Here is a 24,743-nt window from a genome sequence, read left to right on the forward strand (position 1 = left end):
CAAAGTCCAGAAGAAGTGAGCATCAAAATGGGACAGATACAACATGACAAAAAAAACCCCAAAAAACAATCAACCATCACCAAACCAAACCCAAAAATGCCCAGCCTGAAGCAGTAAGTACAAGTACCTTAACAGACTGATGCAAAAAAAGAAAGAAGACAGAATCTCCAAGCTAACAGATCAATATCTAACAATCCAAACATGCAGGTAACACAATTCAAGTGAGGCACTAAGGAAGATTTCTAAGTGTGGTGAAGAGTTAGGACAGACAACACAGGCTGACTGGTCGGTCTGCAACATCCATGATATTAAAGTAAAGTGAGTCAGGAACAACACTAGAATTTCTAACTTGTCCTGGGAAAGAAGAGTGAATAATTTGGTGGTAAATATATATACAAACCATTCAGTCTTGTTAAGACCTTACAGCTCTCTATCACAGACAAGTTTATATATGTTTATCCTACACTTCAATAGTACTTTGCTGACAAAAATTTAATTAAATATTTGGGAAAATTTTCAGAGGCAAAAAAGTACATTAGGCCAAGCACAGGCACTAATGGAGTTGAAACAAAAATGAGTATGCAAGAAAGAGTTGAGCTATTCTCGGCTTTGAAAATAATAACTCCAAGAGAGTGTTAGAGCAATGAAAAAAAACCCTAATAACAAAATAGACAAATAACATTATTTTAAGCCCAAGCTTTACATCATGCAATTTTCAGTTGAAAACATACAGTAGAAAAGAGCCAGAGACTGCAGTAGTTGTGAGAGAGCATGGTTATAGTCTGAACCTCAGAGAAGAATTCCTCTGAGGCTATGAGTGTGTCATTAGCAGAGCAGCACAAGCAAGTCTGAAGGGTGAAACAGTGCTGAGGACCTGACATATACAGCGCAAGTTTTTTTAAAAATAAGCCAGTTCATTTCTTGCTGTAGTCTAGCATCACAAACCAAACACACATGAACAATGTAGGTGTGCTTCTGGATTGCATCTTCCAGTTTGTTTTATAAAGGACTCATGTAATTCACTACCATTTCACTATGTAAACAAAAATACAAATAAAATAATGTATCAGGAGAGATGTTTCAAAAGCATGACTCTAAGCTAAACTGAAACAGCAACACAAGAGCCCTCAGACAGACTGGAAGAAACAGCAGGTCAGGACATGACATACGAAGCAAGAAAAAAGCAAACCATCCTTTCCTCCTGCTTTCAACTTTTCCTGATGACAGGCATGAAAGAGAGAAAGAATGACAAAAAATAGTGGTAGCAGGCAGCCTTTGGTTGATGAGAACAGGGAGTTTTCCACCTAGCTTGTTCTTGTAAGTCTAACACACCAACGGCAACTCACTCAACAGAGATGCAGGACTGGACAAAGGTGCCATGTTGGAACCTAGCATTATCCTTCCAACTGAAAACATTCTTTCGGAGTATTTGGTTTGAAGGTATGTTCTTACAACATACCTTCATTTCCATAACTTAAAAAGGGAATTTGTTTTAAAGACACAAGGCATAAGTCTCAATCTGCTCCAGTTTTAAAACACTATATGTTTATACAAGTAACTTCTCAACTCTTTGAATTCAGAATCGTAAGAGAACAAGAGAAACAAATACAAGCATGTAGAGGTAATACTGTAAGACAAGCTGAACTGCAAAGTTTCCAAAAGGAAACAAGAAGTTGCCCTTACAGTCAATTCTTAACTTACTGTTTAGTTATTACACAATAAGACCAAGAGATAAAGGAGCATTAGCTGTGATCAGGCAACAGAATGCATTTTCTTTCAGATCATTCTGGAAAGCCAGACCACCACCAGCTACAGAGAGTCAACACAAAATATGTGGGCTGCTTTAGTGACATAATTTTTGCTAAATAAGAACTCAACATAAATTATTCACGTCCATGGTAAATACAGCAAGTATCAAAGATGGCAATTACCAGAAAAAAAAGAAAAAACAACCTAGATATTTTTTTAAAGTTGTCTACACACATACTCATTTTTAATCAATGAAGTAAAACCAAATAATTTTTATGAAATTTTATAAACTATATAAAATTTATAAAGGCACTATAAGGCAACATATTCGCATATTCACATGGTCATACTGGAAGCTTCTGAGCAGTATTTACCTAGGACAACACATTCTCTGGCCTCAGATTGTGGTAAAGACTTATATGCACAGATGAAAGTCAAATCTAGGAAATTATCTGACTCCAACAGGCTTTCCAGCAAAGGTAAGCCCTTGGACAAACTTAGGCAACTTGTTTCATAAGAAAATAAAGCTTAGAAGCAAAATTTAAACAGCAAAAGATAAGCCAGAAAACCATTAAATAGCAAAGGTTACTGTCAAAAAGGCCATGGACTGTTGAATGCAAGCTATGTGAAAAGGCAAAGGTTACTGCCTACATCAAGTTAGTTAAGATAAAACTTACCAACTACTGAAGCACCTCTTTCAGCAAAAGCCAGAGCATATGCTCTGCCCAAACCTAGTTTAAAAAAAAAAAAAAGTTAAAAACAAGAGTGAATTTGTTACCCAGATCACAATTCAGACAAAAGCTACACAAAAATTATTGTGTTAAGAAAAATGCACCAATTCAACACAAACACCTTGGAGGTTCAAAGTAAAACATTATTTCCCCCAGGAGTTCTAAGTCTTTTATAAGAACAAAATATAAAAGTAAACAAACAGATAAATAGTAAACAAAACCTCCAGTCAAGAGGAAAAAAAATCCAAATAAACCATGCTTACTCTTTGTTACTGTATTCAACAGAAGCATCTGGGAAAGCTGTATGCTGCTGAGTTTGTTCTTGTGATAGAAAAATATAGTTGAAAGGAAGAACCTCTAATGTCCTGATGTAACACTGAAGGAGGGGATGTTTCAAGTTAATTAATTACATTCTAAGTGAATAAGATACTTCCCTAGTTAAAGTTACTATTTGAAAAAGAAACCAAAAAAAATTTAACTGTGACTGAAGATGTATTGACAAAATCAATTACATACAAAGAAATGCCTAATACCTCAGTTAATCAAACACATACATAGTTTGCCTATCCTAAGAGAAGACTGTAATTTCTGCATCACATACAAAAGCGAGGTTCTTGGATCTTCCCTCTGGCTTAGATTCTAGTTGTGTTTAACATTCGTCAAAATAAATGATTTACAGATATATTATCCACTGTACCAGTCAAAAGTTATTTGGATCAATGGCAATGATCCTTTTTTATTAATTTCAAAAGAAAAAGCCATTTGAATGATCAAAAGATGATCAGTCAGAAAGAAGTTTCTCAGAATGCAAACAGTATCTCTTTGCCCCTCACCAGGACATTCAAAGCCAGTTCTCCAAAAGACAATGGGGGGAAAAAATAAGAACTGTTCAGACTGTTTTGAAGCACACTTATCTCACAGCAACAAGCTGAAAATTTCCTTAAGGCTTCCTCAGGCCTCTGCAACAGAAAGTATCACATGTGAGGTGCATACACATACTGCCTCATGTAACCCAAGTCCAAGAAAATCTTTTTTTGTCTTTGTTTTGAAAAGCCACACAACTGAGAAGTGCACAAAACCCAGACCAGTTATATGTGCTGGCCTTCTCAACTGCTAAGCAAGGATTGAATGCTTGAGAATCAAAACTAATTTTAAAAAAAACAAGATAGGTTGCACAAACAATGCCCAACACAGGCAGGAACAGTAATTCACAAAGGATCTGCTCAAAGTGAAATGAAACACTTTTTAGGTATCTGTGTATGTGAAAAGAGGCATCACATTAACACAAATTAGTGATACACGTGTCTAAATAAATTCCCAGCTTAGATGTGTTCACCAGCATCCAAAAAATCAACGCTGAAGAATAATGCTATTAGTAATGCAGTCTAACTACAGTGTTGTAAATAAAATAAAAGCAAAAGGAGAACTAATCCATAGATAATAGGACCTCCCTTTATCTTGGTTTAAATTTAATCAACCGCTTATAAAGAAGCTGTTGTGAAATAAAACATCCAAGGGGAGTTTTCTCTATTAACAAACCATTTTCAAGCAGTCTAACACTAGGACTACAAGGGTCACTGTACACACACTTATGACAAGCAACTTTTACTTGGTGCAATGCTTTTTAGAAGCTTTGCTACTGCCACACTGACCTTGTTTTGCTATTACGCAAGGTCTTAACCTGTTCTTCAGTGAAACCTACTATATATGGAAAAGCCCATAAATATAGATCCAGTAAAAGCAGAAAAGCACCATTAAAAAACCTGCTCTGAATTATTATCAAGTTGGTCACCTTCAGATGATGTAGATGGACTGTTCAGTGCTTACCAAAACATCTTCTTCACAAGATACCACTTAATCTAGGGCCCCAAAATGACTCCTCTGGCTATGTGCAGTGCCACAAAATGAGAGCAAAACTCCACTGTCAGGAGGGCAGAACCTTCTCAGAGTACGGTAGAACAAGTTTCCTAAGCAGCTCATCGTAAGCACTAACTTTGTCTCTCACCCATCCACACTGACAGCTCGTATTTTTGTTTAACTATGATAGTAGGCAAAGGTCAAAGCATGGATGCAGAGAAAGGAAAAAAAAAGGGAGAAGAAACAAACAACAAAAAAACTCAACCAACCAACTCCACGCCATAATAACAAATACAAAAACACTTCCTGGCAAAACCAAGCATTCCACTGCAGACCACGTTCCCTGGAGAGATCACGCCTGCAGACCACCAACAGCGCAGGCCAGCCCCGCTGCTGCCAGAGGTCTGTCCTTCCCTCTCCCCTCTGCTGCCCGCTCCCACCTGCCTCCAGGCCGGCTCCCGGGAGCACCGCGGGCAGGGAAGGCAGCAACAGGTGGGCGGCTGCTTTCTGCAGCACCAGTGGCACACGTGAAACCCCTGCTGGAGCAGGACTTTGCCAAACCCACACGGGTCACACGCCTCAGCCACTAGGTCCAAGGCACAGCTGGAAGGAATTAGGATACCAGGACATCCACTGCTGACCGGGGAGCAATGGCGCTGCTCCCCATGTTTAAAGAGCACAAATCACGCGTTCGGAGAGGTTACCAACTTGGGCAGTGCTGGGCCGCGCTTGGACGGCAGCAGCTCTGAGGGCAGCAGGAGGCACGGCCGTGACCCCTGCTCAGCCTTGGCACGGCCGGGGCCGGCACGGACAGCGCCTCCCCCACAGCCCCGCTTCCCTTCTCTGAGGGCAACAACCCGCTTTTCCCCGCGAAACCGGACCGGCCGCCCCCGGGGCACCTGCCAGGGCCGCGGACAGCGGCGGCTGCGCGGAGCCCGCACCGCCCGGGCTGTCCCCGAGCAACTCCGCCACCTCCCGCGGGTGAGGAACCCCCGGCTAGCGCTCACCTCCTCCGGCGCCGGTCACCAGCACCACCCGCCCGTCGAACCTCAACCCCGCCGCCGCCATCGCTCCGCGCCACCCGGCCCCGCTGCGCCGCTCGGCCCCACTGCCCGGCCCCGGCCCTGGCCCCCGCCCTCCCAGCGCCACGGGGCGGGGAGACGCGCCGGCACCGCGCATGCGCCAGCACCGCAGCCCGCTGGGAACTGTAGTGTGCGGTGGGACGGGACGGGATGGGAAGAGAAAGGGAAAGGAAGGGGAAAGAAAGGGATGGGGAATGGAAGGGCTGGAAGGAGGGGAGAGGAAGGGTTGTGGAAAGTAAGGGAAGGGATATGATGGGATGGAATGAGGAGAGGAAGGGATAAAGAAAGGGAGAGGATGGGAAGGGAAAAGTGATCGGGAAGATGTGTGCTGATGTATTTACAAACAATTCGATTGGCAAAGGTATGAATGGGTGTTAACATCTTGGAAATGGGTTTTAATGTCTCTTGTAACTTTGGGCAGCAGGTCTGCTACAGAACCCAGACAGCCTGGCTCCCGAAACAGACAAGGGTCTGCACAAGCTTGAGTTTCTGAACTTTGGGGTAAAACAGTAGGTTCAAGGGGGGATATGTGGTAGGCGGTTCGGGAAGGCTGTACCTTCCTAGTACCTCAGCCAGTGGGGAAAGGAAGAGGGTGACATGCGGCCGGGAATTTAGGATGAAAGGAGGCTGCGCCCTCTGAAACCTCGAGAGAGAAAACCCCGCCGACGTGTGCCCCGGTGGACTCGCTCCCTTTATTCAAACAAAGTTGGAGGACTCCTCTGTCTCCTTTATGGACACTGGCTTTTCATGGGGGATTTTCCACACAATACAATGGGATGAGAAGAGGAGAAGAAGGGATGGAGAGGGGAAAGGAAGAGTTGGGGAGGGGAAAGGAAGGGATATGGAGGGGAGTATGGAGGAAGGAAGGGAAAAGGAGAAGGAAGCAATGCAGAGGAGAGGACAGAGGAGGGAAGGGAAGAGGTTGTGAAAGGTGGGAAGGAGCGGGCTGTCCTGTCAGACATACCCACGTGTCCAACGAGGCCGTTGCCAGGCTGGGTTGTGAGACCAGGCTGCCCTGGTGTAAGACATCACGCCTCCGTTTGAAGCTAAACCACAGTTACTTCTTTTATATTAACCCTACAGTTTATGGTGTGCAATTTTTTTTTTTTTGCTCTATGTACTATTTCCCTATCCAAACCACTGCTTTCAGCCCTGGTTGTGGGAACTTTCTATATCGAGCAGTTAAAGTGCAGTACACCGCCCTTTCTTTGGCCGCCCATGTGCGGAGGGCGGTGCTGGGTGCAGGTGCCCGTGGGCTGCAGGGCGGCCATGGGGAACAGGCCTGAGATGCCAGTGCCAGGCACAGCATTCCCACCAGATCCAAAGGACCCACCTCAGAGAGGGTGCTGGTGGTGCCTCTCTGGGAACGTTTTTAAGAAAATATAAAACGCCCTTTTGCATTTGTGAAAGAGCAGGGAAGCTGAGGAAGAAACAGCCCTGCAGATGCCCAGGCCGGTGAAGGAGCAGGAGAGCAGGTGGTCCAGCTGCAGGAACAGATTCCCCAGAGCCCGTAGAGAAGACCATAGTGAGGCAGCCCCTGGAGGTCCACACTGGAGCAGGGTTTCTGGTAGGACTTGTGACCCCGTGGGTGACTGGAGCAGCCTGTTTTGAAGGAATGCACCCTGTGGGAGGGACCCATGCTGGAGCAGTTCATGGAGACCTGCAGCCTGTGGGAGTGACCCCATGGTGAAGCAGAGGAACAGAGTGAGGCACAAAGAGTAGCAGAGTGCATTGTGTTTAGTTGAACCAGCCAGTGAGTTAAGTACGAATGCACATGCTTAATCATTATATTACTGCGGGTATTGTGTGAGACAGTGTTATTCAGAATGTAATTGTTCTGGCATTTCATAGGGACAATGCTTAAATCTGGAGAGTGCTCAGGGAACACAGGGTTTTGTAAGGAACACACAGAATTATTTTTTGGGGAAATCATCTACATATTCCCTCTGCACAGATGAACTTTAATTCATTATTAAACTTTCTTGTAAACTTTGGATTATTTCTGGAGCTAATAGAAAAAAAAATTGGTTTTGCTGCCCGGTTATCTTCTTGGCTGTAAATGCTTTATTGTCTACACTAAAGAAAGGCGATAGTTTCCTGAGTCACAGCTATTTGGAGGCTCCCAAAATAGAATAAATTATAAATCCTTACCTCAAATCATCTGTGGTATTCACTCCTTTAGAAACAGTAGGAACAGAGACGAATGGTCTGCGGTTTTATGACACGGTTCGGCTTGCAGGGGTTTGAAAGCTCCAGCTGCAACTCACACTGTGGGCACTAGAGCGAGCTCGTGCTACGGTAAGACTGCCCCAAGTGCCCACATACACAGTAACACCCACAGGGAAACTACAGAAGATAAACATTCTGGAGGCAGGCAAGGGAACATGCATCAGATAAATAGTCTACAATAAATCACAATTTTTAAGTGTGGGAAATATTGTTGAATGTGCACAGAAACAACCCATTGCACTGGAGGTGTGTTTTTCTGCCGCAGCACTAAATAGCCTCACAACTAATTAAACTTCTGAAGTTTGTCTATGTCATTTGAATGGAGCTCAATAGAAGAGCAAATTTCCCAGCAGTGAGAGGCCCGGTGCAACTGGGTGTGTTTTGCAGAGAGAACATCGCTGATTGTTGTTTGGCTGTGCTGTGCTTGGCAGGAGGAGGAAGCTCTTTCCTGGGGGGGGAGGAGGGCAGAGCTGTGAGTCAGATTGCAATTGCTCTTCCTGAGGAAGTAACAGATTGAGGCCTTAACAACTGTGAGCTTTGGTTCAGCCTCAACACTCAATATTTTGTTTATTGTTGCTACAGTGTGGGATTGGGCTCCCACCTGGGAAAAGAAAGGGAAGGCTCCAAGATGCTGTGAGAGCAGCGTCTAGTAAAGACTGGAAATACCCACAAGGACTGAGTGGTCATCCTTACAGTGCCAATTTTATTTGCATAATCTCCTATGTAACCGTATCACTCCAGAGCAGCTCAGATCTGTGGGCACTTCTATAAACAAGTCCTAAGAGAACCTGGTCCATTTTCAGTGCTGGTTCTGTCCAGCACCAGATCTTTCATGATCTTGAGGAAGCCATTTCAGCTCTAGTCTTTCACATTCCATAGTCTTCCATGTCCTGTTTTTAATAGATAAAGGGCTATTCAAGGACAGGGCTTACTCTTGAATTTTCCTGGAAGTTAGTGGTTATATGGCCCAAATAAAATCAGTCCATGAGGTACTTCTATAGCAGAATTTGTTCTTTACATACTGAATAAACAGGCCTTGTTAACAAGTCAGGAACTTTTAGAGCTACCTTATTTTTGTGCATAGACTGGGATTAGAATCAAGAGAGAGCTCACACTTCAAAACAATTAGGAGTTTCCTCAACAGATTGGGGGGTTTTCCTGTAAAACACAAAAGAAAGTGCACTGGAGAAACAGTACATCACTTCTATATTTTATGTTTTTAAAGTGAAACTTGTCTGTATTAAAAAGATGCAAAATACAAAGAACCACTCAGGATGGAAAGGTGTTTGATGGGTTTCCTTAGCAGTCAGAAGAGGTATCAGAAAATTTCTGTTTCAGTCTGAAAAAAGGTATGAGGCTTACCCAAGTGAGGTGACGGTAGGTGGAAACATGAACACAGTAAGTGTCAAGCCACAAATCAAGATCAGGTGCCATAGAGAGTTTTCAGTGAGTGTGAGAGCAATAGCAGGATATCCACATTCCAAACTCAGCCAGACAGGGTTTAAACTGGTTGAAACTGGTAACAAAATAAGTGAGTTCAAAAAGAAGGAGCAAATTTGCTTTATTTTGTCTTTTAGTGAGCAGTGTGGACTAGCATATGTTTGTCATTAACATTTATACTGACATATTAGACATTTTTCACTAGGAAATATTTGCCAAAAAACCCACAGAGTACCTGGTAATACTGACTGTGATGGTGTTTCTTTTCTGTCATGCTTCAATGCCTAGAGCAGGTTAGTTCTTTTTATTAACAGTAAATTTTAATGCTGTGCACTGAAACAAATTTGGTGTATGTTCTAGCATCTTTTGACTAACAGGTTAGATAATTGGGCTGGGCTTTTTTTTTTCTAAGTCATTTATAAACTAGGGGATTGCATGTGTTGCGGGTACTGTGGGATCCTTAATCCCATCGGAAATGGTTTCTACTGTCTGCTCCTGGAGATGGTGAGCACCTTAGAAACTTTTATTCAGGGAGAATAAAAGAATTGACTGACTTGCTTTTATTCTGTATTTTTTAACATTGCTAAAAAATCTTTTTGGATTATAAAGATCATTTTCAAGCACTTTACTTGCTTGCTTAATGGTTTTGCTCATGGAGATTTGCAGAGGCCTATTCACTGGGAACAAAGACTTCTCTACAAACATGATTGAAGGGGGAGACGTTTCTTGCTGTGGCCAGGAGCTAGATGTTGAATCCATGTTAAAAACTGTAGCACCTTTCACTGAATACTGCAAAAGCATGGCCTCCAATAGATGGTGCCTGCCCATAGCCCTGGTGCTCTATAAGTCCCTGAGGTTTCGAAGACCCATGTTTTTTGCTGGGACCAAAGACACTTTGCTTGCAGCGGGGTCATCCTCCCCATTTCCTCTCTCTCTCTCTGCAGCCATTCTCTGGCTGCCAGTGCAGAGAGGTCATTGAGGGGTCTCAGGCCCTGAGCTGGTCATTGAGGGCTCTAAGCACTGAGCTAGTCACATGTTTATCTCACAGAAACTAACTGTATGGCCTGGCTCATCATAGTAATTACTCTCTCCGTAAAAGTGTTTAGATAAAACTACTTAGAAACCCCCACTGAGGAATTCTTCATAGTTTGAACATAATATTTCTATTAATTCCTTTCCTCTGCAGGAGCAGCATATAGCAGTATTTCCCTTCCAGCTTGCATTCTCTTGTCTTCTTTTATTTTTCTGTGAGCCTACAGCAAGTGGTAAGTGGGGTTTTTTTGCCATTGAATCCATTGTTTGTTACCCTCCAAACTTGAAAGGCAGCTTTCCTGATGAGATGTTGGGGAGCAGCCTACTGCGTAGTTAACAGTGCACACATTCTTATGCACCAACTGCAAATGTAAATGCAAACATTTTTATAGCTGTTGTCAACAACACACATCACAGGAGGTCTCATATCCCTGTTTTGGCAAGAAACATTAATTTTGGCATTTGCTGCACATACCACTCAATTAAGTGGAAAATTCATGCAGGGGGCACAAGCAGAGCGCTATGGAAGCTCTCCATTTGATTCCATCAGAGACTTAGGATTTAAGGGAGACCAAAGCTCTGGGTCAGTCAGGGCTCGGTGGACTGCTGAGCAGGTATGAAGTAACACAGTAGAAGAACAAACTTTTGAAGCAGAAACTAGTTGCTTATGCACATCTACAGCTTTGAAAATGCATCCTATGGTGAGATGTTAGAGAGGTGCCAGCAAAAGGTTATGGTGTTACTCCCACAACACAACCACACTATTTCATCCTAAATGATTCTTCATGAAAAATCCATTAAATTGGTCCCCTTGAAGAAAAAAAAAAAAAAAAAAAAAAGACAATAAAAACCCACAAGGACAAAAAACGAGAACTAAAACAAGAAGTAGAAAGACTGGCAAATAACCATATGTCACATTCTGTGGAAATCAGGTGCATGTTTGCACTACTAGCAAGTTACATGTAAACAAATTCTGCACATGAGCTGAATCTTTAGTGAATGGATGGAAGACTTGAAACGCCTCCTGAGAAAACTGATTTGATGCAGTTGCTTCCTGGATTAAAAGACATAGTGAGATTTAGAACAGCTAAAAATTCCAAGAGGTTCTGCTTGTACAGTAAATCCATGTTGACGCCCTTCCCCCCTGCCATGGGGCCCTGGGAGAGGGGCCCTGAGGGGAGGCACGGTGTTTCCCTGCCCCTGCTCAGCCTCGTTCCCCGTTGTTGGTTCGTGTTCCCCTGCGCGCGCAGGGACCCTCAGTCCAGACTGTGAGGGTTCCTCGGCAGAGCCCCGGCCATGCGGCTGGAGAAATAAACATCTCTGAAACATCCATCAAGAATCTGTCCATATAGATTTCTTTCCACGGGCCTCGTTGTCTGATACATCGTGTTGCAGTACCCTCACAGGAACAAATCCAGGCAGCTCCTGTAATGAACACAAAGTGCACAAAAGGTAAGGTACTTTTAAACTGTGCCTTCTAAAATGGCCTCTTCTCTCAAGCTGCCACAAAGGACATTTAACATTTCTTAATCCCAATTTTACAGAAGTTTTCTCTGTGGACAACATATATTCATTTCCCCCAGATTAACAGCAGAGTTCCTGTCATCTCTCAGAAAATACCCACTCTGCCAGCTTCCATTCCAAACACCCCAAGAATGCAAATGAAAGCAAAACTCCACAGGTTTAGATTGTCTCTATTCCATGGTGAGAATTCCTTCGCTACCTAAGTAAAGAACCATTTTAGTCAAGAATACATGAAGTATGGAATTGCCTTCTATCTAGAAGCAAGATGGAGAACAGTCAACCAACTAGCAACATAAATGCCTTTCCTGTAGCTTGATTGTACTCCTCTTCAGCACTTGCTCTCCTATCAGAAATGAGAAGTCAAAATGCCCCAGCCAAGGTTCTCCCAGCTCCAAACAGTAGCAATGACTAGTTTTCTTTGATATTGTTTTACAAAGGGCCTCCTTCCCTATTTCCGTACTTTATAGCATGAGCCTCTCAGTTCTAGCTTTGGGGTAAATTGCAGATTGCGGTATCACATACACTGGAAATGTCTTACTTAGCCAAAGTCAAATGCCTGTGCCTGTGCTTACAGCAGGCAGTAGTCCTTATCACAGTGTGGATGGCAAAGCAAACTTAATGAGATCTTTGTCTGATCACAGCCCTTCCTCCCAGAAAAGTGCTGAGCTTTTCTTTCCACTTTTGCCTAATAGTTTCTCATATGATGGCACAGCAAAAGTACCTTTGGGAGTGTCCATACCATTGCAATCAAGTTAGGCAGCCAGTAAGTGAGACAGCTCTTTAGTTGGGCAAAGAGACTCACTTTAGTTCCAAGGATGAGATAATTTTTCGGTTGCTGAATTGTCAAGATCCTTGAGATACAGAACCAGCTCTCTTGAAAGTAACAGCTGATCTCATGTCATGTCCCTGGACCAATGCACTTAATTCCCCCTCTGGCTCAAAGCCTCATGGGGTAATAAACCAGTCAGCCTCTGTCTCTTTTATTTCTGCAATCTCTTAGTAGGCCTAGCAGATCATACATAGTTGTGACTCTCCACAAAAATAAAACTGACCCCTTAACAAACAAAGCAAAAAACCACAGTATCTCCATTCCAGTCAGTGAAGTAAGTTGAAGACATCAGCTCAGTGCTTCTGGAATGGGGAAAGGCTGTCCTTTCATGTCACAGAAACCCTTAATTAACAGTAGGCTATCAACAGCCAGGGGACTTTCTTCTCAGAACCCTAGCCAAGCCCAGCTACTGAAATAGATTCCCCAAACAAAAGAGTAAATCCTGCTCAAGAAAGCCAAGTAGTTTTTCAACACTGTTCAGTAATGGAGCATAACTAGTGCATTTATATTTGCACACAAAAGAAGAGGGGTTGGTGGTATGTGGGCCCTGCTTGAGCTGACTTATTCCATCTGCACCACCATTCTCCCTGTATTAGAAAACCCTCACACAACTTAAATGTAACAACATTTTTCATCCACCATTAGCTGCAGCTTGGCCAGAACAATCAACAATAAATGAATTCTTAAAAAAATGTACTTCAAAATGTCCCACAAATATCTTGCAAATGAAGAGCTCTGGGTTGCCATGAGGTGCTAGCCGAAACCGGAGAACAAGTATGTGAAAAGCTAACAATTCTTCTCTTAGAGCGACCTGAATTTATGAAAACCTTCAGAATTATATCCACTAAGTTTCTTTATAGGACACAAAACACCTACTGACTAAGGAAAAAACCCCAGGTATCTAGGAAGCATGATATGATGCACAAAGCCAGCTGCTATTTTGTTTCAGCTCATATTTATTTGCACAATAAAAGCACATTTAAAACCCAAATATTTAATACAAACTGAAAGAGGAACTAATTTGTCATGAAGCCAATGAAAAGTGTGATTTTAAAATCCACTACTAAGATTTTTAGAGTAAACAATGGAAGGCCTTACATGTAAAAGTAATTTAAATCTAAATCACAGTAACTGTAGGAAGCTCCGCCTTTGTCCTCCACCTACCAAACCAAGACTTTCCCACAGGGGAGAACAACAAATAGCAAATAAGTTTTGATTGCTTGCGAAAGCTGGGCAAGCAAAGTACCTTCTTAATTACATTATTCTTAATCATTATAGTCTGCTTCTTTGTTTGATACTGTGTAATTATGGTATATCCCAAAGTTATAAGACGCCTCTTTTCAATTTGCTCGCTAGTAGAAAGAAGTGCCGTAAGGGGTGTTTCTCCAGAAACTGGTGCTGTGCTAGCAAGTAGAAATTTACAGATGGTTAGAAGATGTACATCAGCACCTGTATTTCCCAAGCTCATAAGAAAAAGTGGGTATTGATTCAGGAATGTCTTGCCCATAAATCTCAACTTTAAAATCAGAAAACAGAACTCTAAATAATAAAACTGAGTACTGAGAAAAGAGGGGCGACTTCAGTAATTTGTAGTTTAAACATAAGAAATCTTGATTTGTTACACAGACAGAGCACTATTGTAACTGAGAAAGGTCTTTGACATAGCCTGTATGGAGATACTATTCCTTTCTTTTTATAGACATTAAAAAATCACGTTAACCTATAATATTAATAGTGAATATGAATTACAAAGTTGTAACATAATTTCAACTGCAGTATGCAAAATTCAGCATGAAAATATTAGAAAATTAGAATGCATAATTATGTCAGAACTTCTTCCAAATGTAAGTTTTCTTCTGTTGGGTTTTGGTGTCTTTTTTTTTTTACAAACTGGAAATAACTACATTACTAAGTCTAAACTTTGAGTAATAGCCACAGTGTGGTTTTGCACAGCAATTTGGTTTTAAGATAAATAGGAAACTTTCCCTTCCCAAAAGAAGTTTCATTTATGTGAAAAACATAGAAGTAAGGTATTACAGAACTTTTTTGGACAACTATAATCTCTTTTGACAGTTGTTTTATCCAGAGCACAGATGTTTGCCACTTAACCATGAATGTTGCATGACCTGCCCAAATCTCAATAAAAAGCAGTTGAGCAGTTGTACCAAAGTTTTTCTGCAAATGGATATGCAAACAGGCATCTTCATCTCATTTGTATGAAGTATATCGTCTCTAATACATTCAAAAGCACTTCTGGAAAAAAAAAAAAAAAGGCTCAGAAGTACATGTATTGAAATCACAGCTAAATGCTTACTACACTGATGAGGGTACAGATTATAGCCAAAACAGTATTAACAGCTAAATCAAGATGTAGATTATTCTTTCAGAGATCAAGTTACATTGCAAACCCACCACTCCCCCCCTTAGAAAAAACCCAACCAAACAGGAAAGTGGTGTTTGTGTTTTTTCATTAAGTGAAGCAGGTAACGTAGTCTATCTACTCTTAGATCCTCCTTAGATCCTTAGATCATCCTTAGATGCATACACAATGTAATGTAATCCTGAGGTAAAAACAGTAGGAAAGTAGTTGATCTGTCTTAAGAGTAGTTCAGCTGCTCAGAAGGGCAGGCAAAGGCAAAGGAAAGCTGTGGTACCAGGTCACCAGACAGCCAGTGCTCATCACAGAGAGACCATCCAAGCCCATACAACATACAACTTACCCATCCTTTTCTTAATGCTGTCCTCTCTGTCTATGAGGTGGTGTGGGTCTCTCTCTGCCAGACCCTGAAAATGAGCACATTCTGCTCCCTTTAAGAGCTACATGCAGAATTCCAGTTTACCTTTAAATAGTCACATTATAGCCATTACAGCTAGAAGGAGCTGGAAAGTGACTGAAGCCAACTGCCATGACAATCAGTTCCCTATTTTCTTGGGAAAATGTAATCTCACTAGGGAGAGATATGAGAAAGCAATTGGCCATCTCCTCACTCCATTGTTTTACAGGAATTTATGGGTGGGGTTGGATCTTTTTTTAGAAGAGACATGATTTGATATTTTCCTTTTAGGGAAAAAAAAAAAAAAACAAACCCAAAACCCAAATCACCCCACATCAGTTGCTGAAAGCTTCCAGATTCCTGATGATCTCTGTACCTCCTAAATGGAGATAAATCTCAAGAGAACTCAAGACCAGAAATAAGACTTGTAATTTACCCAATTGTTTCGTTTTGTTTGTCTGTGCATACAAACATAATTAAGGGGTGGCAAAAGTTCCAGTGAATTCCTTCTAAGGCGGCCCACACAAAATGGCCATGATAACCTCCCTAAATTTTGTTTTCATTGTATGGATGAGATCATGTTTGTTTGCATATTGCAAAAGGTATCCAAGGTCTGACTTAGAAATTTTTCAATGCCTCTAGAAGGCTATAAAATTAGTTTTAACTTCCAGAACTTCAACCTGTATTTTGATGGCATTAGGCTTTACATATTAACTAAGTGTTGAAAAGACGTTAAAAATATGTAACACGTTAAGGTACTGAGATTTAAAAGCCTATTATAAAATGAACCTATGATGACTGGATTTTAATGTATTAATAATTATTACTCTTTAAAAACACAGTATTATCAATTCTCTACCATATATAATGGCATTATGCTACCCATAATTTAACAGTACCCCTGTAACCTTTTTTAAAATCCTGACTATGTCAAGTTTCAGCTAGAGGGTCAATGCCTTCATACAAGCGTACTACAAGGAAAAATGCTGTCAGTTTATTTCTGAATTTTCATAATTAAAGCTACTATTTATGTATGCTGCAGGTAAAATAAATTTACTGCAAAAATATACAGCTCGAGTGCTATGTCATGTCAGAAGTACATGGTAGGTGTTTGGAAACCCAACACAACTGGTTTCTTTCATACTTATGGAAGTCCCTTTTTTGTAATTCAAAATGAATGCCAGACAAGAACCATTGTTACAGCATCTCAGAAGAATGTAACTCAGTTGTGAGCTAAATGCAGGTTCTCTTGGCTGTCAAGTTTTCATGCTTATAATCAAATCTCCATGAGCAATTTTCACTTTTTTGTAACAAGTAAATGGCTGGGTACTGCAGCTCAATAAGAAGGTCCTGGGTCCTGAAAATATACATGGTTCATATACATGTAAGTAGGTGTTAATTATCAAAGTACAAAGATTATTTCAGCAATTTTTATCCCAGAGAAAATTCAAATTTCAGCAATCAAAATATTCTAGGTCACGGCCAAAGAGAATCTTCTGTGCTTTACACAGCACACGCGTATAATACACATGGTTCTAAACAAGGTACTGTCCCCTCCTTCCAGTAACTGTTACCATTCATTATAAACTATGCTATTTTGGGAAAATCAGGACATGATTTACAAACAGGATTTGTAGCTAGAACTTTAATTTCTAGAAGTCAAGTTCCTTTTTATTCTCCTCCCAGGAGGAAGAATTGGTAAAGAAAACAAACAGCTTTCTCTTTCTAGGTGGGAAGATAAAATAAATACACCAGAAACTAAACTCCTTAAAATTTGTGTGACTTTCTCCATGATGTTGCATCCCTAAACATGACTTCTGATGGACAGAAACACAGTGTATTTACTGTTTACATAAAACATGGGAAGGGATCTTACATGATGTTCCTTCAGATGTCAACCTAATCATTTATTTCCCGGCAAATTTTGGTGTACTATCCTTACATCAGTTCCCGGTTGTTTCCAGAGTAGTAGTACATCAATCTTCTCTCTCTGCTGAACACCAGTGGCTTCAATAAAATGAGTTCACCTTTTGAACACATTTCTCTGGCACATTTCTAGAAATATTGAGAGCCTCATGACCAACCTAACATGAATAAAACTTAATTTTCTCTCTTAAAAATCACAAGTCATGCTGAAATCATATGTCAGATGCTGCAACGCTTTTGTTGCTGGCACAATTTAGAATTAAAAATATGATAAGGGGAAAAAAAGACAAGATAAGTTTGGAGTGCAAATATTCTTTGGTTTACTCATTAAAACAAAAGGACACAGCAAACAGCAAAAACACTGGCAATTAAATAAACAGCAAATTCTTTATATGCTTCCTAACAAAAAGTCTTTGGCTGCTTGAAATGTATTAACTTCATGCTTTTAAGTACATTACAGTGTCTAGAAAGTCACATTTTTTATCCCCAATGTCAAGGCAGAGAAAAGATGAGGAAGAAAAAGAAGGATAAAAGGTAGGAAGTATGAAAAGAAGAAAAAATTTATTCAAAATTCCATTTTTCCATTAGTTAAATGGTATGTAACACAATGATAACACTAATTTCTGTTTCTAGTTTCATTGTACACAAAACAAATTGGCTTGAAATTTATTTATCAACTTTGGTGAATTCACATCATCATACATATCAGACTAGTATATCAAATATACTGACTCACATCTTTTTGAAAATAATTGTGACCCTTCCAACCCAAATGATTGATTCTATGATTCTACTAGCAGAATTCTAAATATCTTAAGGAATTGCACAGAGAAGTCACTGTGTTTTACCTTATCATAGGCAGAGTTAAAATTCTGTACCACAAGCGGTTTCTTGGGAATACTCTTCCCCAGTTCGGCTGTTTTCCTGTAGCTTATTCCTCAAATAATCCCCATGTAATCAAAGGAAGCAAGCACCTGTGCAGGTCTGTAAGGATCTCTACTTGAGAGATCCTGCCTTGCAGACAGGAAGTTTTCACCTCTGAGCTGGAGATGCACAAGCCTGCTGTTAAGACTCTATGTGACAGCATCACTGATTTTATTTAAAACTCAATGCTTCATAATGGCAACACTAGGAAGCTGTTATCTGTGCAGAGAGCATAAAAGACTATAAATGAATCAAATATGTCTATTTTACAAGTAAATGAAAGAAATTACAGAGTGTACCATCACCATGATAATCTGTTACCAACATTACTGGATTCTGATAGTTTAGAATTAATTCTGTAAATCTATGAAAGATGCAGATTGTCTGACAGCATATTGTTTTGGTTTGTATGTCTATCTTGCAAGACTCTTACTCTACTTGAACCATTCTGTTTGATTGTCTTTATAAAGCTGTTTCCATAGGCAAAGCACAATAAAAAAGGTCATGTGCAGTTTTTCTTCCAGATGGACTGTGAATAGCAACAGATAGAGCATAGTAAGAAATCAATTAATAAAGATATTTAGGAAAGATTTGTCATAATGTAAAAAACCTCTTTGCATGCTCCCTTATTCCTTCATAAATCAACAGTGTTCCATCTACAAATAACTCATAGGCAGCACCTCTAATACAAGTACTTATATGTTCCCCTCATCTAGCATTTTGTTGACCCCATCACAAAGTTTCTGCAAATGGGTTTTATAAGGTCCAAAGGGATTGTACAAGGCAGCCAAAAATTCACAATCAGAGAAGTGATCAAACACATTGTTGACGCGTCCGTGTGACTTCGCAGTTAGGTGACGCTGAATGATTTCATGAAGCAGCTCTCTACATTCGTTTAACAATTTGGACAAAAAGTTCCTGTCGAAGGTATAATCCACCTGATGGAAACTGACCACCGTCTTAGCCAGCTGATGAACCTTCTTCTTGAATTTCTCCATCAATGCTATTTCATCCTGATTAAACTGGTTGTTCCTGTAGAGAATTGCCAATTTGAGGACTATTTTAATGAGGTTTTTGATGATCTTCTCTGCTTCTTTTTTATTTTGTGTATATTCCTTTGTTACTCTGTAAAGCTCATCTAAAACATCACTGCTTGTATCATCGATCAAAGTAGTTGCTATTGATTTGGACACCATTTTCCCAAGGATCTTCTTCTGGGCCTGAATGGCCAGACTTTTGGAGTTGAAGACATCTGTGGCCACTAGGGGAAGAAAAAAGCACACAGTCAGTACTTCCAAACAGTCTCTGGACAGCAAGTTGATGAATATTTCCATATTTATATATTCAGTAAGTTAATCTTACTAAATGTCACAAAAATAATGCAACACAGTTGCAGGAAAAAACCCCATATTTAAATTCCTAAAACTTTTTTCTCTTTAGGTTTACATTCTTTCAGACTGTTTTACTTTTGAGAAAATACCAACTGAACTTGCACAGAAATGGTTTAGAAGATCTCTCTATATATGGGTAGATGGAATTTCAAACTGAGGCAATAAAACTGCCCTATTTGATTAGGTGAGTCACAAATCTAATCGGATTCTCGCATTCATAATGAAATCTGAAACCAGGATTATCCCAATGCCATAACAAATAACGACTGCTACTCAAATAAAGATAATAATTCAGTGAAGTGACCATTATAAAGCCTTCTCCTGCTTAGCATTTTACATGATCAGTGAACACAAACACCACAAATCTATTAATTTTTTTTTTTTTAGATACCTATTTTATACATATCTATAGATATCCCTGTAGAAATATAAAAGAAAGGCAAAAATCCATGGTCAGCAAACAACACTGAGATTCTCTGGGTGCAATCTGAAGACACTAGTTTTCAGAAGAGCAAGTACACATTAACATTTCTATGTTCTATACTTAATGGAGTAAAAGCAAGAAATTAACTTTCTAGGGATTGTCATAACACTTGTGAGCATAACCTTTTAAAAGTATCTTTCTGTGACCAGTGAAGCAGATCCTAGAACAGATTTCCACCTCTAAAACTATGTTCTATTGCATGAATAAACCCACTGAGTGGTTTGTAATTTTGTTCAGATACTTAAAAGACCCCAAACAGCCCTTCACAAACTTGACTTGTGAAATTTTACCATACATTCTGTTGTCAGCAACAGTTTTTTAAAGCACACTCCCTTGGCAGGGCTCTCTCCAATAAGACACACGTGAGTTCGTATTTTCAGGTAGAATTGTCTAGGAAATGGCTGCCTTTGTGCTGCAGCTCTCCTGGAGTCTCAGACAGGCCAAAGGAAAGCTACATCTGTTTACATTTACTATACATATGAAATGTTTGCTTAGCAAACACAGGGATTGGAAATATTTTCTTTTTTTTTTTTTTTTCCTTTAATGAAAACATCAACTCTGCAGATGTCAGACAGTAAGTCCCTGAATTTGGAAAAGGTTTCCTCTTAACTGCTGGTATGTGGGCAGCTGGGTGTGTTCAGACGTGGAGTGCCTCAGGGGTTCCAGCAAACAGAAGAAACTTGTCCTTCAGGACATGAAACACAAATCTGTATTTTTAATTCAAGAGTATCTTTGAGAAACTTAATAACAAGTTCCTTTTATTATCATCCCAAAAACTTTCAAGCAGGTTTGTTTCTTAAAACTTTCAGTGCATATCAGTATTTTGTTTTGAAGCGTGAAGTGTCTGAGCACATTTTCTAAAATCTTTACTACAAGAGGACACTCAAAAACCAAAGAATCCCTTGTTAACTATCTTGGGCAAAGCACGCAAGATCACAAGACAGACACACTTCTCAACCACAAAGATACAGGAAGACATTAAAGATGCTGAGCAGTCATTCTGAACTGAAAATATTTAATTCGCTTACTGTGTTTTTAAATTTAAAACTGCAACTGTTACTATTAAAGTAAAACTAATCCAAGTTTTCCAAAGGGTGGTCAAATATTAGAACTCAACAGCCAGTGCTTTACAATGATCTACCGATGAATGGTAACTTTTTCTTTACCTTCCAAATCAGGAATATCAATTGTTGTTTCATAACTTTCATTTACTTAAAGTCTTCTTATTAATGCTCATGACGTCTTCCTTCTGACACACTACACATATATAGATGTTCATACTAATAGCAGTTGTGAAAAACTTACATGATACAATATATCTGTATTTTTAAGCATTCTTTCTCAGGATGCTGTAGGCGTTATTTCTTATAAAATAATATCACAGCGAATGCTCCACTGTACTTCCAGCCTGAACAATTCTATCTTTTTAAATCCACATAACCTGTGTCCAGAAAGCCATGCAAACACTCAGGAATGGTCCTAACATCATAACATGCAAAGTTTCAGTTACGAGAAACTGAGAATATGGCAGTTTCCTAAATATCATACAGTTTTTGAACAACAACAAAAAAATCTTACATTACATAATTTTACATTTTACAAAGTACAGCTCAATATGTAGGTACCTCTGCTAACCAAAACAGGAATTGCTCCATTCCAAAAGCTGTTGAACTCTTAATGGTATTTTTCTAAAATCTGTCCAAGTTTTGGGGCTATCCAGCATGGCTTACTTTCTATCTACTTTGCTATAAATACCCCAGAAGTTAGCTTCATTTTCCTATGCTGTTACATGGGTTCTAATTTAATTACTAAATATGTAAATTTCATACTTCAGGATTTCAGCCAATCCAAAAAAGGAACTTGCTAACTGTTCGTATTTTATAATCAGAATTTTTCCTCCTTACCAATGACAGACTTAAAATGTATTTCACAGCTTGAATAAAACTCAGTTTAAGCAGTAAGATTATAGAGCTTCTTCAGAGTGAACACACATACTACCTTAACAGTAAAACTATTACTTACTTGTTCATCTAATGTAATTGCAGTTTTTATTGCTGACAGCAGAAAGAGAAGCAAAATACCCAAGGTGAAGACTGGCCTGTGGCTTATTTATTCTGGTAAATCCAGTGCACACTTTATCATGTGCCTTGAAACGTTGTCAGAAGCTATCACAGAGTGAATATGGGGTTTTCCTCCTCGCTGTAACAGCAGCTCTTCTCAGCTACCTTTTTCTCCTGCCTGCAGTGCTTCATTTTGCTTTGGCACCTCAAAATGCAAAAATACATCACAATGGTTTCACTTCCTCGAAGAGAGAGCTGAAAGGAAATTGCAGCGCTGAGCAAGCAGTGCAACACTAGGGCTGTTCCTGCCAACTGACAACTGGGACAATTCACAGACAGGGAGGGAGAAGAAAGGTCCTGTGACTTGAGAGGACAAGTGACGTGTCAAGAAGAGGTTAAAACATTAACCTGGTATCTGCAAGTGGAGATGCTCAGTGTATCAGAGGTGCCTGACTCACAGGTCATGCTGGGGAGGGTGGCGTTCCCAATGTGAAGGCTGCCGGGCACCCCCTTTCAAACTTCTGACTGCAATTTCAGATATGAGCACCTGAAAATGCACCTTTATACAACTACTTAGGGATGACTGTATGTAGCCACCTTCTGAAAGTGATTGCAGTAGCTGACCTCGATATCTGACCACACCTTTTGTATCGACAGGTTACATCCTTGCACTCTAAACTGAAATAGTGTCATTTCTCTGGTGACCTGCAGGTAATCCCACCAATTTTAAGCACGTTGCAGTTTGGTTTACCTCATGACTGCTCTTTATAGCTCCAATTTCTTTCCTCTGCAGTTTTACACTTTACTTTTTAAAAGGTTCTAATCAAAAAATAACCCTTTGAAATCAATGGGATGCCATTTTCTGCACAAACTACACATATAAGCATGATTATGTGCAGTAAAGCCACACCTCCACAGAGGAAAGTAGTCCAAGAGGAAAGGCTCTCAGAGGAAATCCTGCTTCCATTACTTTGAAATTCACAAGATCAATCTTAGGAATAATGCAAACACCTGCAAAATCTCCTAATTCATGATTTAGATGACCAAACAAGGTGCTAGAGACAGCCTCCTGTGAAAGTTGTTGAGTTTAGTGATTATGAAACATCTTGATTTTTGAAGCCAAGCACACAGTATGCTAGTTTAACATGATATTTTGTGTTCATTAAAATGAATAAATACTGGACATGTAGAATTCTAGATGTGTTTTTCCCAAAATATTTTACCATACAGAGGTTTTCCTTAAACTGTGGTGGAAGTATAAACTTTCAGTGACAATTGTGGTTAATAGACTCTCAGGAGACTGCTATGAAAGTACAAGAAGGCTCATATTTATGGCTGCAATGCTGACTTTTCCCTCACATGGAAGCTAGCACACCTCCCTCCATACTGTGGCAAATGACTATTACACTATTACCACATACCCTATGTCTCAACTCTATTTAAAATTAATTAAAAAAAAAAAAAAAAAGGCAGGATTTGGAAAAAACCCAGCTTTTTTTTTTCCACAAGACAACAGTCTATGGTAGATTCAACATCACTTGCAGCTGAGTGTACGCAATCTCACTTACATTGACAATGAATACTTGAGTCACTGAGTATTTTTAAACTTGTCATAATGAAGGAGCAGGAAAAGAAGGCACCCAGCAAAAAATTACAGTGAACCATGTTAAATTCCATGGTCAAGTCGAGAGCTGAGCTTTCTGATACTCACTGTGTTGATACGTTCTGAAAGTAGAGAAAATAGGACTGTGAAATGCTGCTGCCTGAGACCCAGTTCTCATTTTAGTGACTTGCACGTCACATGCTGCACTAGTAAGGCCCAAAAATGACAAGTGTTTTTGGGTAAGGCACAAAGAACACTGACATGGGCTTGGGAAGAAAGAGACAGCACTGACTGAGAGCTTCAGGCAGCATCTAAAAGATTATCACATAGCATTGAGAAATGTGGCAATGGACTTTCTGCTGGGAATCCTGTGTGGATGTGTATTTGCCTCTCTATAGACTGTGTATGAGAACTACAGCTAAAAGCCTGCACATACAAATTACATGTTCAGTCAGACTCCTGTAGTGAAAGAGCACTATTTCCCCAGAGGGAGGCAACTTGAAATCAAGTGGAATTGACAGTGTTATGCTCTCTGAGTGTATGTGACCATGAGTCATGCACCTCCAAAATCATGAGATTGCCCAGATATGAAGGGATAAGAGAATTACTGAATTTTTAATCTCTTCTTGCCTTCTGCTTTCTGGGTCTTTACAGATCTACCCTTATTTTCAGGAATGATACAGGGCAGAAACATTAAAAAAACCAAATAGAGAAGCATATAAATATATGAATTCGTATATATAAATACATGACTTCAGTAAGGTGAAGCTTCAATGGAGATAAACCACAAGAGCTAGCATCAGTGAACAAACAAGTCCTGAAGTACAAAATAGACAGAAGTATTCTAAACCTATTACCAGGGCTGTAACAATTTTCACAATATACTTATTACATGACAATATAATTTAAAAACTTGAGTAGTAGGATACAGATTATGAATTCTTCAGATATGAATAAGGTAAATTGATTTTTCTAGCTGCCACATGATATATATAGCTTCTTCTTAATAACCATTTGACTGAGTGAGTCACAGTTTCAAAAAGGTTTTTTAATGCTGTTTTCTCTTTTCTTTTTTAACAGAAGAGTCAGTGTTTTGATTCTTATCTAA

At 39.9% G+C, this 24,743-nt stretch overlaps 2 protein-coding genes across 4 annotated transcripts in view; both read right to left on the reverse strand.

Annotated features, from left to right (window-relative positions):
• Nucleotides 1-5,464, reverse strand: part of HSD17B4 (hydroxysteroid 17-beta dehydrogenase 4) — a 64,262-nt gene extending 58,798 nt beyond the window's left edge. The window contains exons 1-2 of the mRNA XM_082302150.1: nt 5,345-5,464; nt 2,427-2,480 (exon numbers count right to left, since the gene is read on the reverse strand). Of these exons, the coding sequence (XP_082158276.1) occupies nt 2,427-2,480; nt 5,345-5,405 (115 nt within the window). The 5' untranslated portion in view covers nt 5,406-5,464. The remainder of the gene's footprint in view (nt 1-2,426; nt 2,481-5,344) is intronic.
• A 12,040-nt stretch (nt 5,465-17,504) lies between these two features.
• TNFAIP8 (TNF alpha induced protein 8) overlaps nt 17,505-24,743 on the reverse strand; it is a 58,671-nt gene continuing 51,432 nt past the window's right edge. For all 3 annotated transcript variants that reach the window (XM_082302093.1, XM_082302092.1, XM_082302094.1), the window contains exon 2: nt 17,505-19,358. In XM_082302093.1, the coding sequence (XP_082158219.1) occupies nt 18,793-19,358 (566 nt within the window). In that variant the 3' untranslated portion in view covers nt 17,505-18,792. The remainder of the gene's footprint in view (nt 19,359-24,743) is intronic.

Source organism: Coloeus monedula (assembly GCF_965178545.1).
Source record: "Coloeus monedula genome assembly, chromosome: Z".
Taxonomy (NCBI): Eukaryota; Metazoa; Chordata; class Aves; order Passeriformes; family Corvidae; genus Coloeus; species Coloeus monedula.